Raw genomic sequence first — 18,363 nt, 5'->3', positions numbered from 1 at the left:
CTTATGTCATCAAAATCAATGATGGTGTTGGAGTCGTGTTTGGCCATGCAGTCATGGGTGAACAGCGAATACAGGAGGGGACTAAGTACACACCCCTGAAGGGCACCAGCATTAAGGATCAGCATGGCAGATGTGTGGTTGCCTACTTTTACCACATGGGGCGGCCCGTCAGGAAGTCCAGGATCCAGTTGCAGAGGGAAGTGTTTAGTCCCAGAGTCCTTAGCTTAGTGATGAGCTTTGTGGGCTCTATGGTGTTGAACACTGAGCTGTAGTCAAGGAACAGCATTCTCACATAGGTGTTCCTTTTGGCCAGGTAAGAAAGGGTAGTGTGGAGTGTGATTGAGATTGCGTCATCTGTGGATCTGTTGGGGCGGTATGCGAATTGGAGTGGGTCTAGTGTGTCTGGGATGATGCTGTTGATGTGAGCCATGACCAGCCTTTCAAAGCACTTCATGGCTAGCCACGTGAGTGCCACGGGCGGAAATCATTTAGGCAGGTTACCTTCACTTCCTTGGGACAGTTGGTCCGCGCATGCTTTGACTACACGTCCTGGTAATCTATCTGGCCCAGCGGCTTTGTGAATGTTGACCTGTTTAAAGGTTTTATTTACATCAGCTACCGAGAGAGTTATCACACTGTCATCCAGAACAGTTGGTGCCCTCATGCATGCTTCAGTGTTGCTTGCCTCGAAGCGAGCATAAAAGGCATTTAGCTCGTCTGGTAGGCTCGCGTCACTGGGCAGCTCGTGTCTGGGTTTCCCTTTGTAGTCCGTAATAGTTTTCAAGCCCTGCCACATCCGACAAGCGTCAGAGCCGGTGTAGTAGGATTCAATCTTAATTCTGTATTGATGCTTTTCTTGTTTGATGGCTCGTCTGAGGGCATAGCAGGATTTCTTATAATGGATTAGTCTCCCGCTCCTTGAAAGCATCAGCTCTAGCCTTTAGCTCCATGCGGATGTTGACTGTAATCCATGGCTTCTGGTTGGGAAATGTACGTACAGTCACTGTGGGGATGACGTTGTCGATGCACATATTGATGAAGCCGATGACTGAGGTGGTGTACTCCTCAATGCCAATGGATGAATCCCGGAACATATTCCAGTCTGTGCTAGCAAAACAGTCCTGTAGTGTAGCATCCGCGTCATCTGACCACTTCTGTATTGAGCAAGTCACTGGTACTTCCTGCTTTAGTTTTAGCTTGTAAGCAGGAATCAGGAGGATAGAATTATGGTCAGATTTGCCAAATGGAGGGCAGGGGAGAGCTTTGTATGCATCTCTGTGTGTGGAGTAAAGGTGGTCTAGGATTTTCTTTTCTCTGGTTGTACATGTGACATGCTGGTAAAAATTTGGTAAAACTGATTTTTGTTTGCCTGCATTAAAGTCCCTGGCCACTAGGAGCGCCGCTTCTGGGTGAGTATTTTCTTCTTTGCTTATGGCCTTATAGAGTTGGTTGAGAGCGGTCTTAGTGCCAGCTTCATTCTGTGGTGGTAAGTAGATGGCTACGAATAATACAGATGAGAACTCTCTTGGTAGATAGTGTGGTCTACAGCTTATCATAAGATACTTTACCTCAGGTGAGCAATACCTCGAAACTTCTTTAATATTAGACATCGCGCACCAGCTGTTATTGACAAATAGACACACACCCCCACCCCTCGTCTTACCAGAGGTAGCGTCTCTGTTCTGCCGGTGCGCGGAAAATCCTGCTAGCTCTATATTGTCCGTATCGTCGTTCAGCCACGTCTCGGTGAAACATAAGATGGTACAGTTTTTGATGCCCCGTTGGTAGGATAATCTTAATTGTAGGTCATCAATTTTATTTTCCAATGATTGCACATTAGCAAGAAGAACAGATGGCAGTGGGAGTTTACTCGCTCGCCTACGGATTCTCAGAAGGCTGCCCGATCTGAAGCCCCTTTTCCTGCGTCTTTTTTTCACGCAAAAGGCGGGGATCTGGGCCTGTTCCATTGAAAGCAGGATATCCTTCTCGTCAAACTCGTTAAAGGAAAAAGTTTCTTCCAGTCCACAATGAGTAATCGCTGTTCTGATTTCCAGAAGTTATTTTCGGTTATAAGAAACGGTAGCAGCAATATTATGTACACAATAAGTTAAAAAATAAATTACACAAAACGCAATAAACTCACACAAAATTGCACAATTGGTTGGGAGAATGTAAAACGTCAGCCATGTTCTTACATTTACATTACATTTAAGTAATTTAGCAGACGCTCTTATCCAGAGCGACTTACAAATTGGTGCATTCACCTTATGATATCCAGTGGAACAACCACTTTACAATAGTGCATCTAAATCTTTTAAGGGGGGGGGTTAGAAGGATTACTTTATCCTATCCCAGGTATTCCTTAAAGAGGTGGGGTTTCAGGTGTCTCCGGAAGGTGGTGATTGACTCCGCTGTCCTGGCGTCGTGAGGGAGCTTGTTCCACCATTGGGGTGCCAGAGCAGCGAACAGTTTGGACTGGGCTGAGCGGGAACCGTGCTTCCTCAGAGGTAGGGGGGTCAGCAGGCCAGAGGTGGATGAACGCAGTGCCCTTGTTTGGGTGTAGGGCCTGATCAGAGCCTGAAGGTATGGAGGTGCCGTTCCCCTCACAGCTCCGTAGGCAAGCACCATGGTCTTGTAGCGGATGCGAGCTTCAACTGGAAGCCAGTGGAGAGAGCGGAGGAGCGGGGTGACGTGAGAGAACTTGGGAAGGTTGAACACCAGACGGGCTGCGGCGTTCTGGATGACTTGTAGGGGTTTAATGGCACAGGCAGGGAGCCCAGCCAACAGCGAGTTGCAGTAATCCAGACGGGATATGACAAGTGCCTGGATTAGGACCTGCGTCGCTTCCTGTGTGAGGCAGGGTCGTACTCTGCAAATGTTGTAGAGCATGAACCTACAGGATCGGGTCACCGCCTTGATGTTAGTGGAGAACGACAGGGTGTTGTCCAGGATCACGCCAAGGTTCTTAGCACTCTGGGAGTAGGACACAAGGGAGTTGTCAACCGTGATGGCGAGATCATGGAACGGGCAGTCCTTCCCCGGGAGGAAGAGCAGCTCCGTCTTGCCGAGGTTCAGCTTGAGGTGGTGATCCGTCATCCACAATGATATGTCTGTCAGACATGCAGCGATGCGATTCGCCGCCTGGTTATCAGAAGTGGGAAAGGAGAAGATTAATTGTGTGTCGTCTGCATAGCAATGATAGGAGAGACCATGTGAGGATATGACAATCTTTATTAAAATGTAATGATGAGTGATAAGAGGATGGAATGTGATGGACATTTTTATCTTGTGAAAAGATAGCCTTGAAAATGTTCATCTTGTGTTAGTGTCATAAATAATCCTTGGTTCCTGCCTGTGCTTGGTAAAGATATGATGTACTTGATGCATTGAGTTGTTTGGAACCTCTCCAGAGTGCTGATAATAATGAATGATTTATTTAAGATTGACTTTGAGTGTCCCTGTGTAGAATTTCCACAACACTCCTCTGGGTACATTAACTTGAATACAAAACCTAGGAGGCTCATGGTTCTCACCCCCTTCTATAGACTTACACAGTAATTATGTCAAATTCCGGGGGACCCTCTCCAGCCTACCAGAGCTCTTGCAGCATGAACCGACATGTTGTCCACCCAATCAAAGGATCAGAAAATTAATCTAGTACTGGAAGCATATGCTACAGCTAGCTAGCTAGCACTGCAGTGTATAAGAGAGAATATTCACTTACTTAGCTAGCAAATGCAGCTAGCTAGTTTAGCTTACTGAAACATCCTGATCAAACAGAGGGATGCTATGTTAGCTAGCTGGATATGACTTTCCAACACAACACTTAAACTCTTCCAAGTCAAGCTAAGCTTTTGGTGTTACTCATTTATTGGCATCGGGGCCCGCCGGTGTAACTGCTTACTGATTGTACACTTACGTTACTGCATAATTGTAGCATGTTTACTAACGAGTTAGTTCTATTAGCTATGCTGACTATGATATTACTTTAGCTAATATGGTGACAACGATGTAGGCTGTGTGTAGCGGTTTGGTTTGGAATTTTTTTTTTGCCTGGTCACATACAGCTGATGTGTTGTGCATTGAAGTCCACAAGCGAAGGAAAGAGGTGAGAGGAGGAGAGCGCATAGATGCGAGAAGGAATACAACGTGGCTGCTATGAAAGTGAACTGTGTTTACAGGTGATCAGGGGTGTATTCATTCTGCCGATTCTGTTGAAAAAGTTTCTTAAACGGAACAAACAGGTATAAACATACCTGACCTGTGTGAACATACAGCTGAAGTCGGAAGCTTACATACACTTAGGTTGGAGTCATTACAACTCGTTTTTCAACCACTCCACAAATGTCTTGTTAACAAACTATAGTTTTGGCAAGTCGGTTAGGACATCTACTTTGTGCATGACACAAGTCATTTTTCCAACAATTGTTTACAGACAGATTATTTCACTTATAACTCACTGTATAACAATTCCAGTGGGTCAGAAGTTTACATACACTAAGTTGACTGTGCCTTTAAACAGCTTGGAAAATTCCAGAAAATAATGTCATGGCTTTAGAAGCTTCTGATAGGCTAATTGAAATCATTTGAGTCAATTGGAGGTGTACCTGTGGATTTATTTCAAGGCCTACCTTCAAACTCAGTGCCTCTTTGCTTGACATCATGGGAAAATCAAAAGAAATCAGCCAAGACCTCAGAAAAAAATGTGTAGACCTCCACAACTCTGTTTCATTCTTGGGAGCAATTACCAAATGCCTGAAGGTACCACGTTCATCTGTGCAAACAATAGTACGCAAGTATTAACACCATGGGACCAGGCAGCAGTCATACCGCTCAGGAAGGAGACACGTTCTGTCTCCTAGAGATGAACATACTTTGGTATGAAAAGTGCAAATCAATCCCAGAACAACAGCAAATGACCTTGTGAAGATGCTGGAGGAAACAGGTACTAAATTATCTATATCCACAGTAAAACGAGTCCTATATCGACATAACCTGAAAGGCTGCTCAGCAAGGAAGAAGCCACTGCTCCAAAACCGCCATAAAAAAAGCCAGATTACGGTTTGCAACTGCACATGGGGACAAAGATCGTACTTTTTGGAGAAATGTCCTCTGGTCTGATGAAACAAAAATAGAACGGTTTGGCCATAATGACCATTGTTATGTTTGGAGGAAAAAGTGGGAGGCTTGCAAGCTGAAGAACACCATCCCAACCGTGAAGCACGGGGGTGGCAGCATCATGTTGTGGGGGTGCTTTTCTGCAGGAGGGACTGGTGCACTTCACAAATAGATGGCATCATGAGGGAGGAAAATTATGTGGATATATTGAAGCACCATCTCAATACATCAGTCAGGAAGTTAAAGCTTGGGTCTTCCAAATGGACAATGACCCAAAGCATACTTCCAAAGTTGTGGCAAAATGGCTTAAGGACAACAAAGTCAAGGTATTGGACTGGCCATCACAAAGCCTTGACCTTAATCCTATAGAAAATGTGTGGGCAGAACTGAAAAAGCGTGTGCGAGCAATGAGGCCTACAAACCTGATTCATTACACCAGCTCTGTCAGGAGGAATGGGACAAAAATCACCAAAGTTATGGTGGGAAGCTTGTGGAAGGCTACCCGAAATATTTGACCCAAGTTAAACAATTTAAAGGCAATGCTACCAAATACTAATTGAGTGTATGTAAACTTATGACCCACTGGGAATGTGATGAATGAAATAAAATCTGAAATAAATCATTCTCTCTACTATTATTCTGACATTTCACATTCTTAAAATAAAGTGGTGATCCTAACTGACCAAAGACAGGCAATTTTTACTATGATTAAATGTCAGGAATTGTGAAAAACTGAGTTTAAATGTACTTGGCTAAGGTGTATGTAAACTTCCGACTTCAACTGTACGTTGTAAACTTACATTCATAGGCTAGGTTGTAGCAACCTCATGATGGGTATAGGGAAAATGTGAGTATCATGTAGTAGCCTAAACCTATCGATGTTACATTGAACTGGGTGAATGGAATGTGAATTAGAGTCATCCAATATGTTGTAATATTTTTTATTTTTTACATGTTTATTTTTTAATATGACCTTTATTTAACAAGGCAAGTCAGTTAAGAACAAATTCTTATTTACAATGACGGCCGTGATTTGCTTTCAGGTCATATGACTAGAGTAGCAGAAACTTGCAACAAGAGACCGAAAGATTTTTCCAAACAGAGACCGAAGGTTTAGCAGCTTAGTGCGAATACAATACAGACATACGTTTTTACAGTCATTTGCAGACTTACACAGTGTTTTTTTGGGTTAAGAAATTCGAGACGCGCAGTTGAGAGAACCGTTACTTTCCATCATTAGTCTATCAGTTGTTTAGCCAATTTAGATTTTTTTAAGTCGACCTAATCCTAGTTGATTCAAGTTGCAACTATCTACCGAGAGAGTAAAAATGCATCTATAAAGGCAAACTTTGACCGTTTTTCATAATTTGTTTCTATTGTAGCCTCCGGTATTTGCGTAGGAGGGACAGGCATCACCAAAACGGAGCGCACAAAGCCATTGCGCGCAGTACCACGTCATTCAGTCAAACTTATTGAAACTTGTTTTGTTACTTTCTAGCAAAATATACTTAATTTTCATTCAGATAATATTTAGATAGGTGGGGAGTCGGAGGAGATGATAACAGGATTTCGACTGAACTTGGCGCCTCTCAAGGCACCGCTGGGATTCATCAAATTTGTAGAATGGGTAAGTAGGCTACACTGTTCAGAATCCGACTGGAGAAAATCTGCAGCTCAACAGTTCTAATAGCCGAGGGATTTTTCACTCTAGTTCGGGGCTGTGGCCTGATAAAATAAAATAGAAAAGACATGTACTGTATATCATGTTTTTTTTTTGCATTTCAATCTATTGCGTGTTGGAGCAAACCACACAAGCTTTCATAAACTAATGTGTCACAGTTTTGTTTTATTTTGTCAGTCTCTTTTCTCCTGATTCTGCAATGACAAAATAATGATAGCCTACAGTATGACATTTTTTCAACCCTCCATTTCAGCAAAGTCTGTTACAGTAGTGGGCTAGGGGCTGGATCAGTTTGTACTGGCATGGTTTTGAAATGTTCCTGTACAAAACCCTGTACCTGACTTTCAAATGAAAGGCAAGAGGTGTTATACATTAATTCATGTCTCATTAATGATTCACTTAAATGTTACCCAGCATATACAATCATTATCTTGAAGGGAACATGCAGTTCTGGGGTCAGGAAGCTCTGTGCCCCTGACATAATCAGGCACCTAGAAGAAAAGGAAATTAAAATTGCACCCAATCAAGCTGACAGGTTTTGCAGAATTAAAAAATCCTTAAGAGCATATTGACGCACCCTACTGACTCAATCTAAGTAACATAATTCAAAAATCCCCATCAAAATCTGTCCATTTAAGATAGAGATATCTTGGCTGCATCTCAGTCCACTGCATCCGCCTATGTCGGCCTTCCCCATCTGCGGTGGGAGGTGGCCGAGCTACACCTGTGTTTGAGACCATGAGACATCCCGAAAATCGGTCTTCTCACATGTAATGTCTGAACCTCCAAACCCGGTACCAGTTTAAAAAAATGAATGGAAGTGTGGATGTCGTTTTGGGGTTAAATATGTGTCCAAAAAAACATATTTCCTGTGCTTTCTTAGGCTGTATCTCCTAGATAAAGGACAGATACTTCAAAACGTTATTCCTTATGATACATTTTGTTGACTGTCTGTTTTTGTCATGAATGTGTTATCAATGCGTTTCTATGGGCTATAGTAGTAATGGGCTTAGACTTTAGAGAGTTAATCAGAACTGAAGGGGTGTAATCCAGTTCTCAGGCCAGGGTTACATTCCTTCCAATTTTGAAACCATGTTGTCCTGAGAATCCATGCTTTTGGAGAAAATTCATTAATCAAGTTTAACCGACTTGCCTGCATAACTCGGTCAAAGGAATCCTGTGTAGCTATGCAGGAGGAAATTAGGTTAACAATTCAGCTGTTCTCTCTCTCTCTCTCTCTCTCTCTCTCTCTCACTGTGCAAATCCTTCAAGATACAGGCTGCAGGCAAGACAGGCAGCAACCAGTCAGGCAGCAACACCCAAGTCATCTGACCATAGCAGGCTGTTGTCTCTGTGCATTTGCAGTGCTCACTAGATGTTAATTGCTGTGAAATGGCACAAGTTGCTACAATGAGGTAGTCAGCCAACAGGAAGTTGCCACACTGTGAAATGAAAACATCTGGAGAAGGGTGAGAAAGAAGGGCCTCTCTGGAAGCAAAATGGAGGCACAGCCACAAAGTAGGATTAAGTTCCCCCTAGACACTGATCTAATAGCCTACATCTAGAGAGAGCGAGAGCATCAACAGAGAACCACATAGCTTGCAGCAGAGAGAATGAAAAGAGGATCAAAACAGATCTTTATGTAGACAGTTAGATCCTTCTGGCTCTTGGCAAGCTTACTGTTGGGTGTGATGCTGCATGCAGTCTCTTCAATGCTTTCATTCCATTTATCAAAACACCCCCCTGAGCTGGTCTACTACAGTATCTTACAGTATGTCCAATGTAAGCAATGTTTCTCCCTTCTCCCTGCTCAGCTAAAACAGTTTACATGACATATCTCTTTCTCTCAATCTCTCATTCTTTCTCCGTTTTAAACAGCTGACAGCCATCTTTGCGTTTGGGAGCTGTGGGGGGTATTCTGGAAGGACTATCGTGTCACTCTTCTGCAGCGAAGGAAGGAACGAGACACTGAATGCTACTTTTAGCTATCCCTTCAGGTGGGTGTCAGTCAGTTCTCTCTCTGTGTGTTACGGTGTTTGATAACCCATACAACTATTAGACCCAACTGCAAAAAAGACCCCTTTTGAAATATTTGAAATGCCTTGATGTGTTATCAGATATCCTGCTGGAACTGTGAAGGAAGTTGTTGTGTAGATATCATCTGTAGGAGGATGTTCATGGTGGAGGAAACAACTTGACTCCATGACCTCAACTGATTATTTCCTCCATTAATCTGGATGAGTGTTTTCGTGTGCAGTGTAATGACTGGGGTTTATTCCAGGTGTAGTATGACACAAACAGGAAGTGACCTGTACAGTGAAGATGTATCAGGTTAAACTAGATGACACAGTGAATACTTTTTAATTGTCAATCAGGAAGATTAGCAGCTGAAATGTTGACAATATAAAGTCTCCATTCTATCCTCTTGTTATTGTCATTCTATATCCCCTGGGTATAAGTACACTGAACAAAAATATAAATGCAACATGGGGGGAGTATTGGTCCCATGTTTCATGACCTGAAATAAAAGATCCCAGAAATGTTCCATATGCACAGAAAGCTTATTTCTCTAAAATGTTGTGCACAAATTTGTTTACATCCTTGTTGGTGAGTATTTATCCTTTTCCAAGATAATCCATCCTCCTGACAGGTGTTGCATATCAAGAAGCTGATTAAATATAATGATAATTACACAGGTGAACCGTGTGCCAAGGACAATAAAAGGCCACTCTAAAATGTGCCGTTTTGTCACACAACAAAATGCCACAGATGCCTCAAGTTTTGAGGGAGGGTGCAATTGGCATACTGACTGCAGGAATGTCCACCAGAGCTGTTGCCAGAGAATTGAATGTTAATTTCTCTACCATAAGCCGTCTCCAACGTCGTTTTATAGAATTTGGCTGTACTTCCAACCGGCCTCACAACCGCAGACCACGTGCATGGCGTTGTATGGGCGAGCGGTTTGCTGATGTCAACATTGTGAACAGAGTGCCCCATGGTGGCGGTGGGGTTATTGTATGGGCAGGAATAAGCTACGGACAACGAACAAAATTGCATTTTATCGATGGCAATTTGAATGCACAGAGATACCGTGACAAGATCCTGAGGCCCATTGTCGTGCCATTCATCCGCCGCCATCACCCCATGTCGCAAGCATCTGTACACAAGCTGAAAATGTCCCAGTTCTTCCATGGCCTGCATACTCACCAGACATGCCACCCATTGAGCATGTTTGGGATGCTCTGGATCGATGTGTATGACAGCGCGTTCCAGTTTCACACCAGATACTGACTGGTTTTCTGATCCACGCCCCTACCTTTTTTTAAAGGTGACCAACAGATGTATATCTGTATTCTCAGTCATGTGAAATCCATAGATTAGGGCCTAATGAATTTATTTCAATTTACTGATTTCCTTATGAACTGTAACTCAGTAAAATCTTTGAAATTGCTGCATGTTGCGTTTATGTTTTTGTTCAGTATATTTAGTGTGACACTGATCTCTTACAGAAATACTCTGGATAACGTTGCTATATCACGTATAGATGTACACTGAAGTGTAAAGCTGTGTTGTGTCCCCAGGTTAAACCTGGTTGCTCTAGTGGAGGGCAACACCACTCTGTGTAACCACTCTGTGCCCGTCACCCACCTGGTGGGAGACTCCGCCTCCTCGGCCCAGTTCTTTGTGGGCGTGGCCATCATCTGCTTCCTGTACTCTATAGTGGCGTTGCTCGTCTACCTGGGCTACATGCACGTGTACAAGGACTCTGACTTCGGCCCTATGTTTGTGAGTACTGGGAAAGTAAAGGGACAAAACCTAGATTGAGATTCTCATATGTGACTTGATTGATATGATTTGATTTTGATTGATGTTATTTATTTAAGTGTCATTCACCTACTGTTGCCCAGCCCACATGGGCTTACAAGACACTACTAAACAGAGTACCATTTTCCTTGTACTCAAAACAAAATAATATTTCACAAATGATACGCATACAATAATCATGGCAAGTACAGCTACCATCTAGCCACACTACACAAACAGTACATTTCTCCTTCTCCTCTAGGCATTGTGAACAAACTTTGCAATCTCAAACACATCCTGTCTGAAACAAAATTTAAGCCTCTGCTTGTCCCGTAACCAGAATACTTCACGGTTATCACCAAAGATGTTACAAAAAAGAATGTGTCAGATCATCAAAGAACGTCTGAGATGGATATACAGAGGGCAAGAAAACACAACATGGATTTTGCTTTAGATTTCCCCAAGATCACACATTAGGCAAGTTCTCTTTTCTTCAGGCAATCTGTTAGATCTACCCATCTCTATAGCCAGAGGGAGGGTGCTGGATCTGACTTGTGCACAAACTGACCTTTGGCTTTTTGTTAGGTTCAGGTAGACATACCGTTCAAGGGTGTAGTTCTCTTTGATGAGAGTTTACATTCTAAGCAGGGGTTGGAACAAAATGTATTTTTCCAATCGTTTCGTTCTGAACAGAATCATTCTTTTTTTCATTCCGTTCCACTGTTCCAACCAGCAAAATAAAGTTCTGAACCGGATCGAACACCCCAAAAAAGTTAGGGTTTGTATCGTTTTTTTCCGTTCCTTTTTAAACCTCTGAAATATTTTTTTATATATATTTAGCTTGACATTAAATTACTTCACCAATGGATAGAGCAGCTTGCTATGGAGCAGGCAAGCTACAATATGTACATGCATTAGACAGACAAGTGTAGTGTAGGGTGTGATATGCGACTGAAATTTTGCGCGTGAGAAGAGCGCTGGCCATAAAGCGCTGGGCATCTTGTTGTTATGACATGTATAATCTGAATTAGGCCCACTGAATTATACCTAGGAGGAGTGACATTTATGAAGGAACTTTGAATATCTTTGAACTTCAGAGAGTTGGCTTAAAACCTGTTAGGGACAGACGTTCCGCTAGCGGAACGCCTCACCAATATCCAATGGTATAACGTGGCGCGAATTACATATACCTAAAAAATGCAAAAACTTCAATTTTTCAAACATATGACTATTTTACACCATTTTAAAGACAATACTCTCCTTTATCTAACCACATTGTCTGATTTCAAAAAGGCTTTACAACGAAAGCAAAACGTTAGATTATGTCAGGAGAGTACCCTCCCAAAAATAATCCCACAGCCATTTTCAAAGCAAGCATATATGTCACAAAAACCAAAACCACAGCTAAATGCAGCACTAACCTTTGATGATCTTCATCAGATGACACTCCTAGGACATTATGTTATACAATACATGCATGTTTTGTTCAATCAAGTTCATATTTATATCAAAAACCAGCTTTTTACATTAGCATGTGATGTTCAGAACTAGCATACCCACCGCAAACTTCCGGTGAATTTACTAAATTACTCACGATAAACGTTCACAAAAAACATAACAATTATTTGAAGAATTATAGATACAGAACTCCTTTATGCAATCGCGGTGTCAGATTTTAAAATAGCTTTTCGGTGAAAGCACATTTTGCAATATTCTGAGTACATAGCCCGGCTATCACAGCTAGCTAATTTGACACCCACCAAGTTTGGCCCTCACCAAACTCAGATTTACTATAAGAAAAATTGGATTACCTTTGCTGTTCTTCGTCAGAATGCACTCCCAGGACTTCTACTTCAACAACAAATGTTGTTTTGGTTCGAAATAATCCATAGTTATATCCAAATAGCTCCGTTTTGTTCGTGCGTTCAAGTCACTATCCGAAGGGTGACGCGCCGGCGCATTTCGTGACAAAAAAATTCAAAATATTCCATACATTTTTATGCTATTTTTCTCGTAAAATAGTGATAATACTCCAACCGGGCGATGTTGTGTTCATTCAAACACTGAAAGAAAAAAATGGAGTCGTCTCGTGCACGCGCGCCTCAGTGTCATTGTTCTCAGAAGGACCACTCAACAAAAACCCCTGCTGTTTTTCGCCCAGAGACTGGAGAGCTCTCATTCCACTTTCTGGTGCCTTCCTAGAGCCAATGGAAGCCTTAGAAAATGTCACGTTACAGCAGAGATGCTGTATTTTTGATAGAGATGCCCTAGAAGGAGAACAAATTGTCAGACAGGGCACTTCCTATATAGAATCTTCTCAGGTTTTGGCCTGCCATATGAGTTCTGTTATACTCACAGACACCATTCAAACAGTTTTAGAAACTTTAGAGTGTTTTCTATCCAAATCTACTAATTATATGCATATTCTAGTTTCTGGGCAGGAGTAGTAACCAGATTAAATCGGGTACGTTTTTTATCCGGCCGTGAAAATACTGCCCCCTATCCCAAACAGGTTAACAAACTTTGGACCAGAGCTAGCTAACGTTGGACTAGAGCTAGCTAACTGTGGACCAGAGCTAGCTAACGTTGGACGAGAACTAGCTAACATTGGACCAGAGCTAGCTAACGTTGGACCAGAGCTAGCTAACGTTGGACCAGAGCTAGCTAACGTTGGACTAGACCTAGCCCTGTTCATGACTCTCAGTTCCATTACATTACACATAATGCCGCCTAGAGTTTGCAAGAGCTAGACAACAAGTTTGTGTAGCAGAGCGGCACAAGAACAGATCTTACCTTTTTGTTGTTGTTAATAAATCCAATGTGAAACGGGATAACTATAGTATCCGTAACTAGCATTGAAAATTAAAAATCTCTCTCCCTAATTTCTGAAACACGCGTGTAACGTCAGTAGCTACAGTAGACTATGCTTTGGAGGGAGGGAAGGGGCAGTTAGCCTACACACACACACATACACACACACACACACACACACACACACACACACACACACACACACACACACACACACACACACACACACACACACACACACACTGGCAAAGATTTTCAGCTGGCAGGCAGGCAGGCAGGCAGGCAGACACTGAATTTCTGAGTGGCAGAGTGAGGGCTTTGCATAGGCACTTTGTTGCGTTTTTTGTGGAACTGAAAAAAAATGGCCAGAACATTATTATTAACTGGTTCCCATGCTTTTAAAATAACAGTTCTGTTCCGGGACAGTATTAGATGACTTTCGTTCTCGGTTCTGGTTCTGTTCCTTGAAAAATGTCATTCTTTTACCATTTTCGGTTCTGTTCCTTGAACCGGTTCCAACCCCTGGTTCTAAGTTTAGGTTTAAACCAAATACCAGCTGTCCATTTTTCCTAGTGTATCAGAAAACGCTTGTCCTTGATTTGGTTGATTTGACATTGTAATTTGTTTGTGAATATATACTGCTAATCAGTTTTGTATAGCAGAAGTCTCCCATTGACATCAATAAAATGTGTCTGTATGTCCTGACTTCTTTTTTATGTCTGACCACCACCCCTGGTGACTCAGCAAAAAAACTCAGCAAAAAAAGAAATGTCCCTTTTTCAGGACCCTGTCTTTCAAACATCATTTGTAAAAATCTAAATAACTTCATATATCTTCATTGTAAAGGGTTTAAACACTGTTTCCCATGCTTGTTCAATGAACCATAAGCAATTAATGAACATGCACCTGTGGAACGGTCGTTAAGACACTAACAGTTTACAGATGGTAGGCAATTAAGGTCACTGTTATGAAAACTTAGGACACTAAAGAGGCCTTTCTATTGACACTGAAAAACACCAAAAGAAAGATGCCTAAGGTCCCTGCTCATCTGTGTGAATGTGCCTTAGGCATGCTGCAAGGAGACATGAGGACTGCAGATGTGGCCAGGGCAATAAATTACAATGTCCGTACCGTGAGACGCCTAAGACAGCGTTACAGGGAGACAGGAAGGACAGATGATCGTCCTCGCAGTGGCAGACCACGTGTAACAACACCTGCACAGGATCGGTACATCCGAACATCACAACTGCAGGACAGGTACAGGATGGCAACAACAACTGCCTGAGTTACACCAGGAACGCACAATCCCTCCATCAGTGCTCAGACTGTCCGCAATATGCTGAGAGAGGCTGGACTGAGGGCTTGTAGGCCTGTTGTAAGGCAGGTCCTCCCCAGACATCACCGCCAACAATGTCGCTTAATGGGCACAAACCCTCTGTCGCTGGACCAGATAGGATGGGCAAAAAGTGCTCTACACTGACGAGTCGCGGTTTTGTCTCACCAGGGGTGGTGGTCGGATTTGGGTTTATCGTCGAAGGGATGAGCATTACACCAAGGCATGTACTCTGGAGCGGGATCAATTTGGAGGTGGAGGGTCCGTCAAGGTCTGGGGCGGTGTGTCACAGCATCATCGGACTGAGCTTGTTGTCATTGCAGGCGGTCTCAACACTGTGCGTTACAGGGAAGACATCTTCCTCCCTCATGTGGTACCCTTCCTGCAGGCTCATCCTGACATGACCCTCCAGCATGACAATGCTACCAGCCATGCTGCTCTTTCTGTGCGTAATTTCCTGCAAGACAGGAATGTCAGTATTCTGCCATGGCCAGCGAAGAGCCCGGATCTCAATCCCATTGAGCACGCCTGGGACCTGTTGGATCGGAGGGTGAGTGCTAGGGTCATTCCCCCCAGAAATGTCCGGGAACTTGCAGGTGCCTTGGTGGAAGAGTGGGGTAACATCTCACAGCAAGAACTGGTAAATCTGGTGCAGTCCATGAGGAGGAGATGCACTGCAGTACTTAATGCAGCTGGTGGCCACACCAGATACTGACTGTTACTTTAGATTTTGACCCCCCCTTTGTTCAGGGACACATTATTCCATTTCTGTTAGTCACACGTCTGTGGAACTTGTTCAGTTTATGTCTCAGTTGTTGAATGTTGTTATGTTCATACAAATATTTACACGTTAAGTTTTCTGAAAATAAACACAGTTGACAGTGAGAGGTTCGTTTCTTTTTTTGCTGAGTTTATGTTGCCTGTTTGTATAAAATGTTTTCATTGCAATATGTTCACTTGCCCAGGGACTGCAGAGGGAAATTTACTATAAGTTAAATCTGGTTCAACACATCATTTCTCAGTGTTCTGAGATTTATGTTTTTGTTGTATGTCATCCCCGTCCCAAAAAACTCATTAAATAAATAGGTCTATGTGTTTTAAGCCAATTTCTTGAGTTATTCATGCACATCTTCCAGTAGGATGTGAACAATTTATTTGGCGTGGTCCTACAACTGTTTATTCTGTCTTGATAACTCCTTTTGTCATTGTCACGCCAAGCAAGACATCACAAACAGATCAGGGATCAGGCTACAATTGAATGCACTTCCTTATCCATTTTAAACCATGCTGAAGCAAAGTGGTTCCAACAGGGGAAAAAGTAAGTGATGATGACTTCGGTTTCCTCTTCCCTCTCTCCCCCCAGGATTTTGGTCTGACGGCAGCGATTGCCTTCCTGTGGCTAGTGTGTTCCTCAGCATGGGCCAAGGGGCTGCAGAATGTGAAGGATGCCACCGGGACAGTGGGCATCACCTCCACACTGGCACTCTGCAAGGAGAGCGACGTGTCCTGCGAGGTCACTGATTTCGCCAACATGCGCACCCTCAATGTCTCTGTGGTGAGTAACTCAACCGTTTTTTAAAAATCATCTTATAGATGATACTTGTTAATCAGAATGTATCAAGTTCACATTCACTTGATTTACATGATAATTACATAGATAAAAAAGAGATGAAATGAAACATTTTCCTTTAGTTTTTCTGCATATCCAACAGAAATACTGTGTTTGCCATGCTCACTTCTGTTTGACCACATGGTCTCACTCTGACTAAAGTGATCTCTGCCTATCTCCTCTAGGTGTTTGGGTACCTGAATCTGATCGTGTGGGCTGGCAACGCCTGGATTGTGTACAAGGAGACCCGCTGCCACTCTCAGAAGTACACTGCCCAGCACGGGGCTGGGGCTGGGCGTGGACAACACGTCCCTGCTGCTATCTAACACTCTACTCCACTTCCAATGCCCAAAATAGCCCCTACACACCCTAAGTACTCCTGTAGATCTGAGAGGGTTGGATTAATACACTCTAAGTTTTATGGTAATAGGCAGCTTCACCTTGCCTGCTGATTGTCTGGGTGTAAACGGCCATGTTTTTACTGTGCCTTAATTATCAATATCTATGCTTTGTCGAATATATCTGTGCCTTCAATACCCGTACCAATATTGGGCCATGCCTTTCTGTGCCTTAGCATGCTAATGCTTTCTCTCCTCGTGCCTTCTCTAACTTCTAAACTGGTGCCTTCTCTCACCAGTAAACCTCACGAACACCTGGTACATTCTCCTAAGCTGTGGTACAGACTCATTGACAGCATTTGTGCACTTTGACCTGCAGCTACAATGTCTTTGTTCTGGGCATTTCTACCAAACCCTAACCTGGGATAATTCAGATTCTTAAACAATGTGTCCTTTCCACCTCATGGCCTAGAAGGAATCATGATCTGTCCTCACTTGCCTCTTTTTGCCAAGTGTGGCAGTCTTGCTTTCGTCCCTCTCCTTGCCCCAACCTGGGCTCGAACCAGGGACCCTCTGAACACATCAACAACTGCCTCCCACGAAGCATCATTATCTATCGCTCCACAACTACTTCAAGGTCTCAGAGCGAGTGATGTCACCAGTTGAAACTCTACTAGCGCACACCACTAACTAGCTAGCCGTTTCACACAAGGATGCATGTGTCTCTGAATGTACCGCTGGCCATATGCTTAAATTATACAAATTAAAAAAACATTTGAATGTTTGTTTCACTTGAAATTAAGTAGAACTTTCCAATCTTGATCTTGTATCTTTCAATGTCATCTTCTGTAGCGAAGACTGATTTTTTTTATTATGTTCTTTAGTCCGCCATGTTTTTTGTACTTTCTATTATGTTGTTTGTTCAACCACAGTCACTAAGAAATTGTGCACTGTCTGTGCATGTGCTGGCTTTATGTTTTGAAATCTCCTGTTTTGTTATGATGGCTTAATCAATTATTATTTCCTGTCATTACCTTTGCATTTCTGATCTATTTTCTGTTATAACCTTTGATCTAATAAAAGTGTAACTTGAAGTGCTTGTGTATGGAAGGCCAACGTTGAGTGTGTGTATGTGTGTTTGTAATGTCTGGTATACTGGTTATGCCTGTGTCTTCGTCTTGTCGAATATCAGACCAACTTTAGCTTTATGGAGGATTTTTATGTGTCTGCCCTGTTGTGGAGAGAGACGGAGCTGTCCTTTCCACAACATGCAAATTATGAATGTCTTCTTTCTTTTTGAATAAAAACCAATGCATTTCCTACATTCTGTGTTTCCTTTTTTTTTTTTTTGCATAAAAGTAGAAGGGTCTCTCTCTCTCTCTGGTAATATTTACTTCATTTACAAGCCATACTGGGGAGGTTGCAGGAGACTTCTGACCCAAAGACTCCTGAAGACCATAATGCAGCTTTTGTTTCATGGTCTGTCCTGTGACCTCACTGTTTACTGTTCGTCTGGAGAACAAACGGTACATTATCTGGTGAAGCTGCTCCAGTGTGTCCGAGCTGATCACTGACATCCTTAACGCATCATTCCTCCCTTCCTTAAAGTGCTCATCTGACATGACTGGATCGTTTACATCTATTGGATCATTGCTTAGACCTACCAGAC

General features: G+C 42.8%; 1 protein-coding gene across 1 annotated transcript; it reads left to right on the top strand.

Annotated features, from left to right (window-relative positions):
* The first annotated feature begins 6,162 nt into the window (after positions 1 to 6,162).
* LOC115180233 (synaptophysin-like protein 1) lies at positions 6,163 to 18,018 on the top strand. The gene is made up of 5 exons (XM_029742159.1): positions 6,163 to 6,745; positions 8,678 to 8,796; positions 10,381 to 10,585; positions 16,111 to 16,302; positions 16,542 to 18,018. The coding sequence occupies exons 1-5, from the start codon at positions 6,674 to 6,676 to the stop codon at positions 16,680 to 16,682; spliced, it is 729 nt and encodes a 242-aa protein (XP_029598019.1). The 5' UTR covers positions 6,163 to 6,673; the 3' UTR covers positions 16,683 to 18,018.
* Positions 18,019 to 18,363: the final 345 nt, after the last annotated feature.

This window comes from Salmo trutta, chromosome 40, assembly GCF_901001165.1.
Source record: "Salmo trutta chromosome 40, fSalTru1.1, whole genome shotgun sequence".
Taxonomy (NCBI): domain Eukaryota; kingdom Metazoa; phylum Chordata; class Actinopteri; order Salmoniformes; family Salmonidae; genus Salmo; species Salmo trutta.
The sequence above is the reverse complement of the archived record's forward strand: the minus strand, read 5'-3'. Positions and strand labels throughout refer to the sequence as shown.